At 42.6% G+C, this 11,534-nt stretch overlaps 1 protein-coding gene across 5 annotated transcripts in view; it reads left to right on the top strand.

Moving 5' to 3' along the window:
* The first annotated feature begins 7,028 nt into the window (after positions 1–7,028).
* GXYLT1 (glucoside xylosyltransferase 1) overlaps positions 7,029–11,534 on the top strand; it is a 58,873-nt gene continuing 54,367 nt past the window's right edge. For 3 of the 5 annotated variants that reach the window (XM_074870369.1, XM_074870370.1, XM_074870368.1), the window contains exon 1: positions 7,029–7,327. In XM_074870369.1, the coding sequence (XP_074726470.1) occupies positions 7,110–7,327 (218 nt within the window). In that variant the 5' untranslated portion in view covers positions 7,029–7,109. Of the gene's footprint in view, positions 7,328–8,312; positions 8,334–11,534 lie in introns of those variants that run through there. The other 2 variants (XM_074870373.1, XM_074870371.1) reach the window with 1 other exon arrangement.

Genomic DNA, 11,534 nt, shown 5'->3' with positions numbered 1-11,534 from the left:
TGTGTTATTTGTACTGCCTAGGAAAAAGTGGAAGAAATGCAAGTGGGTGATTTGGGGGTAAACAGCAGACTTAGGGAATTTGATCTCAAAATGCCAAGAAGCCTCTGCTAATTTATTGGCACAGGTGATTCATTACCCTTTTTGGCTATGATGGAAGTTGAGATACTCCTGGGAATACTGCTTCTGAGGCAAGAAACTGAAAGCATCCATGCTTGCAAATTAAAGTAACAACTGAGGTAAGAAGCTGGAGAAGGCGGCTGTGTCTAAGGCTTCATCTCACTGTATATACAACTAGTCTTTATTACTAAAACAGGTTCTAAAAAATGGTCTGTGTGGATTTTCTCAAGTTATCTTCAAGATACACACGGTCCAGTGTCCAGGTCTCTGAATTGTTTGTCATTTGTGTTGCTTTGCAGCGTGAGGCTAAGATCCCACAAGGCATTCTTGAAAGAAGCTGATTCCCTTGTAAAGACAGTCAGAGTTTCCCATTTCTGTTGCAGGTGACTGAAGTGTTGGCCATGAGTATGTAAACTCATTCTCATTCCGAGGAGGCAGTGTGTGAGGCTGATAGATCCTTAGGTGCAGAATGCTTTTAATGCCACCCTGTAAGTGTTGGTCATAGATCCCGAAGTGCAGGCAGTAAGTGGTGGCGAACTGCTGATGTAACTACCAAGTTTGGTAACAGCAGAAATACTGACTTGTACGAGACTAAATTGGCATCAGATACCAGAACGGGGCTATTGTCACTAATTAAGGGAGTCTACTTACTTGTCTATTTTAGAAGAACAGAAGGAATTGAAAAGAGGAGAGCAAGCTGAAAAGCCCTTCTATCACCCTTCTATTAATTTCTTTCCTCTGGTGACTGTTCAGTAAGTCTGCTACACAACTATGGGTCTGAAGATCAAAACAAATGTCTTAAATTCCACACAAATGTTTTGGCAGCCATGGGGGATCACAACATTCCACTAGGGACCTGGTGCCTGGAGATAGCTTAAGGGCAGGGTCCAATTTTATTCTACCCTTTCTTGACATGAAAAAAAAGAGTAAAAAAAAAAAAAAATTTCAAGCAGGGTTTGAAGTTCTCTTAGATGTTTCAGGCTTGAAGTTTGGTGCAACACAATATCCCAACTACTGAGCAACTCAGCTGCCACTCATGCAGTGGAATAGTTTGAGAACACAATTCTAATGACATCTTGGATAAATCAGTACAATGTCTGCACACTCCAGGGAGTGGCATGGGACTGTGCGACGTAAGCTGACTGCTCACCTAATTACTTCCGTGAACTTCAGACATGGCTAAGACTGTTGACCAAGTGTAAGGATAATAGGTACCTAAGCCTGTTATGTACCTCAGGTGTTTGTCTGTTATGTGGCCGTTCTATTCAGTTTTAAAAGAAGCAGTCAGTACAAAAGAAAATATGAATGTCTTATCTCTTCTTCCTGATAAATAACGCACTAAATGCTTTAAACAGCTAGCATATTTGACTGCTCTAATCTGGTTTCTGAATTAGTAATTATGGAAATAAAGCAACCCTTAGAGAAAAGGATGTGGAGAGACGGACATTAGGACTTTATTTCTCTATCCTTAACATGTTTCTACATCAGTTTACAACATTAAACCCTACTTGAAAAGGACCAGGGAGCAAAAGCAGGGTACAGATAAACAAAACAAAAAGGTAAAATAGCAAGCGGTCTTGCTAGAAATTGACAAAGTAAATCAACTCTTCACCTGGTTTGACTGACTGCTTTCCAAAAGCTCTCCTTACTGTCATCTTTTCCATTCCAGACTATGCTGCTGCTTCAAAATAGGGGCAACTGGCTACCTGGCTCACTGCCTCCAGCGTATCATCTAGCTTACACAGCTGAATGGCTCTCAGAGTCCCTGACAACTCTCCTAAACCTCTGTTTCCTCTCATAAGGGCAGCTGTCATCTAACTTCTTTTTTTCCTTTTAGCTGTTTGCTAGAAGCAGTGTCACTGTCCTAGCCATGCACACTTTTTGCACTTGGAAATAATGAATACATAAAATGCATAAAGTTTTTACATCAAATATGAAAAAATAAACAAAAAAAAGCAGTGGTTTTCAGTCTGTGGTCTGAGGATCTCATGAGCATTCCTTCTACAGGTCTTCAAAAAAGTGACTAGGATGAGCATACTTACTACAAGTAGCATTAAATTTGCTGTGTAGAGTCTGCACTGTTACTGTGAAGTAGGAAAGGGAGAAAATACTTTACAGTATTACTTTCAGCTGAGTTGATGTCCTTCATCTTAAAAATCAAACTTTCAAGCCATAATGCAAAATTGCTCTTGTGGATGATTACTGTTAGTAAATATTTATTCCATTACAAGAAAAAAATAATGTTGTATTGTAGACATTTAAAGACCCTGATCTGGTTGTCAGGGGACTCAAAGCATTTGATGCTGTAGCAAACAACAGCAGGACAAGATAAGGACTTTTAGACTTGAGTATAGTTATATATAAACAAACAAACAAAAGGCAGGCCTGCTTGCCTTATTTCTATGTTTTTGTACACGGTACATATTTGCATAAGTAGATAAGTTTGCTTTGACTCCTTCCAGGAGTACTTTAAACACAAATACCCGTGCCAGGTATGGTCCTTGGAGAATTTTAGATGAGGCAAAGAAACAAAAGCCCAACACTAAGAATCCCTTTTGGACTGATGTTTTGAAGCTCCATATTTAGAAATCCTTACAGAAAAAAAAAAAGATATACAAATAAAGAAAAAGAGATAAAAAGAAAATTCTCTCTATGCTCCTAGAAATTATTCTTTCTACTTTTTAAATGTAGCAGAGTACTAAAAATTGCGCAGGTCTGCATATATAGATGCATATTTACTTAGGACATGGAAGTTGAACTTGCTTAAGAGGAACAATACAAATATTTGGGCTCTCTACTGTTTAATAACTTATAATTTTTCCCAGAGGAACCATTAAATAAATTTTGAAGTAAATTGTACTATTGATGAAGAAATAATTGATTCAAACTAGAAGAAACTAGGAATTTTGCAAAGTATCACACCACTTCCCAAACTGCTTACAATGCAGCTTACTTAATTTTGTGTACTATTGTCCTTAGGTGTGTATATTGCTGATGCCAAGAGTAATTGCAAAATAGTGTAAGCTCCTGTTTATAGTCTAAATAGGTTAAACACACAACAATGCAAAACAATGAGAACTAAAAAGGGAAGGAATGGGGGAAGGCAATAATATTTTGTCCATCAATAAAAATTGATTTTGAGAATTTTTATTAACATTTTTATACATCAGAGCAGATGTAGGGAAATTTGAAGAGTAGATACAGTGAGAGTGGAAGGCAGTTGTAACTAACTAAATCCTTGTCTTAGAAATTAATTAGAAGGAAAGAAAAATTATGTCTGGCAGCAACAGAAAAGGGACATTGCACCAAGAAGTCTGATGATGCCATATGCATAACACATGGTAGTAAAGCAGTTTGCCCTTGCTTACCCAACCTTGCAAATGCATCATAACAAAGTGTTGACACTGCAGGTTGTATGAAAGGGCACATGAACATCAAAGAAAGTGTCTTTGCCTTTGAAAAACCCTTAACTGGTCTACACACAAGGCAGAATTGACACAAATCTGTCAGCACAAAATCTTATTGCTTTGCCAGTGTAACTAATGGTTTAACTTCCTCAAAGAACAAAATGAGAAGGAATGATACAAATGCATCTGATTAGGACTGGGTTTTTTAATCAGCAAAAAGTTGGAGTGGAAGTTGATTTATCTCTTTGTTCTCTCTGTTGCATCAGATAATCCCCTTCCATAATTGTGAATAATTCTTCTTTTTTTTTTTTTTTCCAGTTGATCTGATTTATGTCTTGATCTAATGAGTTGTTAGAACTTTGGTTCCATTTTCTGGCACAGAGTAACCTTGCTTTTGTGACCATTGAACACACTTGCAGAAGGGTAAGATGCTAATTCTTCTAAAAAAGTCATCTAAAATAAGTTGTCCTAACTACTTATTTAACATCTAGTTACTGAGATTAATGTTTTCTGGATTTCAGCTATTTTCTGGACATAGTAAATAGAACTGAATCCTGAAGATACAAAGGTTACAATGGCTAAGTAACTAAATTCCAGTCAAGGAAAGGATTTCAAAATTTAAAACTGGTAATAAATGGAGAGGACCTTACATCTGATTGTACCTCTTCATATTTTAAGTTTATTAAAGACTAGCAAACGTTATAGCGTAAAATGTTACATATTGTTCATTAGCTGTTTATGGTGAGTAATAAAGATACATAATTATTTTTCTTTAAAGAATTTTAAAAGCTGAATTAGCTAATTGGATACCATCTGATAGTGTTTTTTCTCAGTGATACAACCTAGGTATGACATTTCAGTCACTTTAGCTTATCTTTGTTATTCATAAGGCAGAGTTTGTAGTAAGAAGCATTTTATCTTTTATCAGATCAGCTGATAGGTTATATGAACAGATTTTGCAGTGTGAAAAAAGGCTTGTGTGTGTGTAAGTTTCTCTGTTTTTTTTCTCCCCAATAGCATCAGACACCTTAACAAAGCATACTAACTTTCTCTCTGACCTTGCCTCAATTATATTTTTAGAGCACTGCAGACACATTCTCACTCATTAATTATTCAGGTATTACTGGACAGCACTGAATGAAGAGAATCCTGTAAATTCCTGTTTGGGAAATGGTATGATTGATAATCCAAAAATTTTTTTTTTCTCCCTATGTCATATCTCTTCAGCACTCCTTATTTCTTCTTTCCTCATCTAAGATTATACTTTCTTCTTCTGAAGCATGAAAGCGTTATTACTGCCCAGCTGCCACATTCATTCTTGGTCCCTGTATAACATCCTTCAGACCTCATTTTCCATGACTGGAACACTCTTCAGTACAAAAGGCAAGTGTCACACCTCAGTAGGGACTAGGTGGTCTTTGCTTTTATGCTCACTGTCAGTAAATACTCCATTGTATCACTCTACTCATACTGCTGTTACTTATTCCTTGCCATATGGACTTGATAGTATATGTAATGTGCTATGAAATGGGACCGTGAACAAATTCATGACACAGGTCTGCAGGCAGATGTGCAATGAGAGCAGTGAGCCAGGTTTTGAGTGCAAACACAAGTTCAGGAAAGCTGAATGGTGGGTTCATCCATTGTGGCAGAAAGCATGGGAGGAACAGAAAACAGAGGGGCAGGAAGCCTGGCTAAGGCTTTGAGTGGCACTTTCGGAGCTGGTTCTTTCTGTGGTGCATGCCAGTATGTGGATCTCACTAACATAAATTTCCCTTACCTCATTAAGTAATTTCTTTCTACAAATCCTCCCCCCTTTAATCTATGACTCTTCCATCATCACCTTGCCATCTTTGGCCCTGAATTTTCATCATTGCTCCTCATCCCCCCTAATTCCTTACTTCTCTTGGATTCTACTTTTTTTCTCAGTCTCAATTTCCCTGCTTGTGTCTCCTAGTAATCATCCTGGTATCCGCACTGCAAACATAGCTGAGTAACCAGTGTTTTCTGAGGATCACCTTTTTTCCTCATTTCTACTTTTGTTTTGAGGAAGAGGTGATGAACAATTTTGGCAGGACAATTTTGGCATGACTTCTCTTCCAGCTACTACAGTTGTCAGCTGGCATTCTGCTTTCCCCCTTCTTTTAAACACAGCCAAGAGCAGCAGTAACCTATGGCTCAGGTCTTATGGCCATTCCCATACTACATACACCCTCTGATCCCAGAATCTACAACAGAACTATTTTTTTGAGCTTTATTATAAATCATATTGGCATTTTTCTTAAAATGCAGGGTCCTGAATTCATGCAATCAAGTGGGGATAACCTTGCTTATTTTAAAAACGGGTATTTCCAGTCCATAGAGAAAATGTGAGCCAAATGCATTTTAAGAACAAAAAAAGAAAGCAGAATTATTTCCAAATGGTCTCTTTTTTTTTTTTCCAAATTTTTAAATAAAAACCAATGTCAGGCACTGAGAGGGAAGCACTGACTTATGACTTTAAAACACCTTGGCAATAGCGGGTTAGGCTGTTAGGCTGTTGCTCAGCAGACTGGGCCAGAGCCGGCATGTGATCCTGCATGGGGTTCAGCTGAAACCCCGCCAACACTCCCCCTGTCTGGCAGGACGCACACCTGTTATCTCTCCTTCCCCAGTGTGCCGCTTCCCAGACCTATTTCTTGTTCTCCAGAAGCGTGACTTGGTGAGCCACGACAGCCCTTTCTGCTGGTGACCACAAACGAACCCTTCAGGCCCAGTCCACCAACCTTCTCCAGCCCAGCACCCGCCCGGCCCCACGCCCGGCGGGGACCCGCTCCCCGGGCCAGGCCGCGGTGCAGCCGCCGCCGTGCGGCGGCCGGAGGAGGGAAGGGGCTGGGCTCCCCGGAATGGTGTCTCTGCAAGGAGAAAGGACCCAACCCATCTGCCTAACCGACGTGAGGGAATATCCTTATGAAAAGGCAGTTGTGAAGCTTTTACACTGGAAAGTCGAAGGTACCACACAGAAACCTTGAGTGTGGGGAAATAAAAGTGTCGTTTTCAGAGGAGTTTAGCCTCACGTTTGCTCTTCACAAAGACAAAGCAGGACACGAGCCTGTGCGCTGAGCCTGCAGCCTTCTACTTGGTCAACACGGGTCACTGCCTCCGCCTGGGACGATTCTCCTCTCGACTTCTCCCCAGGGACGCGCTTTCCGGCGGTCTGAGCGGGCGGCGAGGCCCCGGTGGGGGCGAGCAGCTTCTCCCGGGCGCTCGCCAGGGGACCGGGCCCAGGCGGCACCCCTGAGGGGAGCAGGGCAGCGGCGCGCCCCGGGCTATTTGCAGCGGTGAAAGGGGATTTTCAGCTTTTTTCACGTTTGGGACAATTAGACGCTGATCTGTAACCGCCACTACGATACCCTCCGCCCCGCCGGCGGCACCTGGCTCCCCTCGGGAGCCTCCGGACTGGCCCCGCCCCGCGCCCGGCTCCGCCCCGCGCCGCCCCGCCCCTCGCATGCCGGGGCTCGCGCCGCCGCCGCGTCGGTTGGGGCTCGCGCTGCCGGTTGGGCCCCGGCCGCCGCCTGGCGCCGCTGCCGGGGCCGGCGCGGGAGGATGCGGCGGTTCGCGCGGGCGGCGCTGCTGTGCCTGGGCTGCGGCGTCTGCTGGCTGCTCTACGGCCTCGGCCAGTTGGCCCTGTCCCTGGAGCAGGAGCCCGGCGGCGGCCGGGAGCGGCAGGCCCGAGACCCCGCCGCGCCCGGCGCCCGGCGGCAGGGAGGCGGCGGCTGGGCGGCGGCGGGGAGCACGGGCCGAGGCGAGGCGGGGGCCGGCAGGTACGGGGCGCGGGGGCCGGGGCTGTGCGGGGGAGGCGGGGGGCGCGGGCGGGCGGTGGTTCCCCCGCATTCCTGCGGGGAGGGCCGGGAGGCGCGGGAGCGCGCTGGCCGCCCTCCAGCGGGCGGAGCGGGGCTCGGCGCCCGCCCTCGCCCCCCGCGGGGGCCGCGGGCGCCCCCGGCTGCTCGGTGCTGGCCGGCGGCGGCGGGGCGGAGGCGAGGCAAAGCGCTTGGCGGGGAGGGGGGGCGGCGTGTACTTCCCTGCGTACTCTCTCCCGAGCAGCTCCGGCATCCCGCGGGCCGGTTACTGGCGAACAGACGGTGAAAAACCCTTAAGTCCAAAGACAGATAACTTTAGAAAGTGGTGCCGCAGGCAGCCCGTGCGCGTCCCCGCCGCGGGGGCTGCGCTGCCCCCAGGTACGCTGCGAGGCCGGGCAGCATCGGAACTGGAGGGAAGCGGGGTGCTGCTTCGGGAGCTGGCTGCGGCCTCACGGCCCGCCTGTGTTCAAGTCCGACTGCTCCCTGGTCGCAGCAGGGTCGATGGAGCGAGGAGGGTGCGTTTTCTTCTTCCAGGCTGAAGAACTTTCAGGGTGTTCCTCACTTCTGAAACTTGATAACTTTATGATCATCAAATACAACTTTAAGCAAAAATTCTTACTGTGGGATACTTTACTAAAGCCAGTCATCTCACAGGGAACTGTGAGTTCGGTTCCACAGTTGAAGTGCTGTAAACCTGAGCAGCTCCGCATAGCTGCGTATTTCTGTTGCCTGACTCCTGTCAGCAGAGATTTTATGTGGTCAAGCAATCAGATTACGGAATGAAAAAGAAATACTAGTTTTCCTTTAGATTTGTTTCATGATCCTATTCACCTGTGGCTACCAGAATGCTAATGCCAGGAAAAGAGAAACGACAAATCTGTTATTAAAGCTGGAGAAGAAATTAGGACCAGGCCTTTTTGGGCCAGCCTACCTCTAACTCTGCTTAGATTCCACAGCAGTTTAAAGCAATGTAAGTTTGATGGTATCGTCACAGTCCCTCCTTCCCAGTGCTGCACACAGTCTGGCACCCCCCTCCTTACGCTGCTTGTGCTCCTCTGATCACACGAGTGATTTGATCTCGCATGCTGACCTGCATGAAAAGTACCTAGTTTTTGGTCAGCTCAGCGCTCTGAATTGGCTCATCGTGTAATTATGAAAGTGTTGGTGCTAGTGCAGAGAAGTTACAGAGGATGACAGAAGCTCTGACTTAATCATCTTAAAATATCATGAAACAGCATTCTGAGTTGCTAGGGGTGGAGTCAGTTGAAATGTGAAACCCAACTTTTGACCCGGTTTTGACTATTTCAGAGAATTTTTTTCCTCTATGCTTTTGCTTTAGTTCAGATCAATACAGATTATGACTTGGAAAAATGTGGGGATGCTTGTTCCTCACTTCTAGTTCATGATTAAAAACTTACTGTGAGAAGTTGAAATCTAGTTCTAAAGAACATAACTGGAATAAGAGAGTTAACTTTAACACTTTTATGTAAGATTTAATTGGTTTAATAAATCAGTTTCAAATAGAAATGTGAGGAAAAAATCCCATGTATGATATTTTACTAACGAAAATGTGCAATTTCTATGAAGAAAACTTCTGTGGAGTAGAAGATGATAATTGAATAATTTGTATTAGTAAACATTGAAATTACTTTCAGGTATATCATGCTCCTAGTTAGCAAAAGAACCACATTTATCTTAAAAGCTGTGCTTTTAAATTTTTTTAGTATTTGTACCAAAGTGTAGTTTTTAAGTTGAAGATACTGGGGGGGGGGGGAACCCCAACAAGGTGCAAGAAGCTTCTTGGGTGCTGGAGTGAGGTGGATTGAGATATAAATCTGCCATGTGTTGCAATGTGGAAAAGCTTTACAAACTAAGAAAGTTACTTTCCAAAGGTCTTAAATGCTGTAAATAATTCCTCGTGCATACAGTTTCATGGGGGCATGTGTCCCTGCAAAATCAGTGTCTGACACTTGTGTAGGAATTCTTTACCTATAGACTGCTGTCAAACTGAAGGCTTAGGATGAATATCATCCTGTTGTAAATTATTGAAGTTTTAAATGCTGTTTGTACAAACAGTGTGTGCAAAACTCAGGTGAAAGTCAGTCCCTTAAAAGCCTTTTAGGGACTGTTCTAAGGAAAAAAAATCTGTCCTGTGGCAGTTAAGAAATGCCCCACTGAATGTTCCTTTAGATGCATGTTTCAATATTCTCAGGTATTAAATCATGTTACATTCACTTGTGTAACAACTGATGCACATATCTTGGTGAATGTATTGGTGTTTTTCAGTTTTTATACTTCAGCTGTTTCTTTAATGGAGACTGAGCATGACAGCCACATGGTTGTTTTATGCCCACTTCTGACTATCTTGTGATCATGTTAATACCCTAAAGGGATATTACATCCCCTTATGGAGTAAATTGTGTTCAGGTAACCTAACCTTCTTGAAGTTTAACATTTCGTATGTATTAATAGTACCTTTCACTAATGGGTTGCTTCAGCTGTTTTCACTGATAGCTTTAAAATACAGTTTGGCAAAGCAAGTGCAACTGCCATCTGAAGGCATTTATGCACTCAGCAGTAATTTCCCCTTCTCTTTACCCAAGAAGGGTTTTCTTTGCCTGAATAATCTAGTTTAGTCTATGACATAAGGGCAGAAAGAGCTCAGTCATACTCTGTGATGAGAGGGAGGGAAGTCAAGATTTCTAGTAGTTTTCAGAAGCATGCAAACATGAAAACTGCAAGCTTTGAGTAAAGCTTAAGGATACCACACCTGGAAGGATTTTGCAATAGTGGTGATGCTTTTAAGTAGAAATCTTTAATTAAAAAGGAAGTACCATACTGAAACTAGTATTACAGGTTGAGGCAAGATCCTCCAATAAACATAATAATTCAGGGCAGCTTGTTGGGTAATCAGTTCGGTAAGGAGTTGTTTGTTTCAAAGGCTACAGTAGCCTGAGGAACAACATGACTAGAAACTAAAGGCTTGTATCTTGAAACTTGGTATAAATAGCTGAAAAACATTTCAAGAATTTATTAGCTAAATCCTAAGGTTAGGTTTTAGCTGTGAAGAAAGATTAATGCTGAAGGTAAATTGTCCTCATGATTGTTCATTCCAGTGAGAAAAGTACTAACGAATAGTCAATACTATCATATATAATAGCCAAATGAACAGTAGATCTGAACTTGAAAAAAAGAAAATATTGAAGTGTCTACTTCCAGAAGATACACAGTCAAAAGCCAGTATATGTAGTCAGTCTTTTTTCCTTTACTAGTATGATTTATGGATGAGGGAGGTGGCTGTGAAAAAATGAAAAAAACACAGAGTGAATAAATGCATATTTGCTACATGTATGTCATTTAGTAGTGCTATAATCTGCTGTCTGTGGAGTATCCTTTCAAGTTAGTCTTTCTCCACATGCTTTCAGATGAGTTAATTAGCAGACTCGGCTTATGAGAAGTGAATCTTCAGTTAATTTTATCAATATTGCCACTTCAATTAGGCAGATAATGTTCATCTTTCTATTCAGGTCCAAAAGAAGTACAATCGTAATGGCAAGTTTGAGAAGTAGAGCAGGAATCAGTCTGTCATCAGTTCTGTGAATTCAGTGAGGTCAATGAATTTGACCCTATTAAAATGAAACATTTTTCCATTATGCTGTAGTTTAGCATTTTTGTGCAGCCAGACTTACTGTTTTGTTATGTGTGACACTGATATCTGACTGTATCTGACTCTTGCTCTCTGACTATCCTGGCAAAGGGAAAGTGAAGTGGATTATAGTGTGTGGGAAAGTGTAGGAAGTATTCTTACAAGCTTAGACATCAGAGGAGGGTAGTTGTAATAGGTAGTTTGTTCTTTCCTTGCACTGTACACAGCTGTTTTCATCTGTGTCAGAACTTAACCAGCAGTTTCACCAGTATGCTTCTCAGCTACTCTTGTGCCTTAAGAAATTGGTCTAGAAACCATCTAAGTATTTAAAAATATGAGTAAAACTTTTAAAAGGGTGAAACATTGAACAATTTGACGTTGAAACTTCATTTAAAAAAATCTGCTGAATTTATCAGGCAGCTGACTAGCAAATGTTATTTTACATAGATATGTTGTAAATTAATTAAACGTTATCAAGATTTTTCCAGTTAAAAAGTTTGTCCTTTGTCATTTAACATCACATCT

Source organism: Strix uralensis, chromosome 5, assembly GCF_047716275.1.
Source record: "Strix uralensis isolate ZFMK-TIS-50842 chromosome 5, bStrUra1, whole genome shotgun sequence".
In the NCBI taxonomy this organism is placed as follows: Eukaryota; Metazoa; Chordata; class Aves; order Strigiformes; family Strigidae; genus Strix; species Strix uralensis.
The sequence above is the reverse complement of the archived record's forward strand: the minus strand, read 5'-3'. Positions and strand labels throughout refer to the sequence as shown.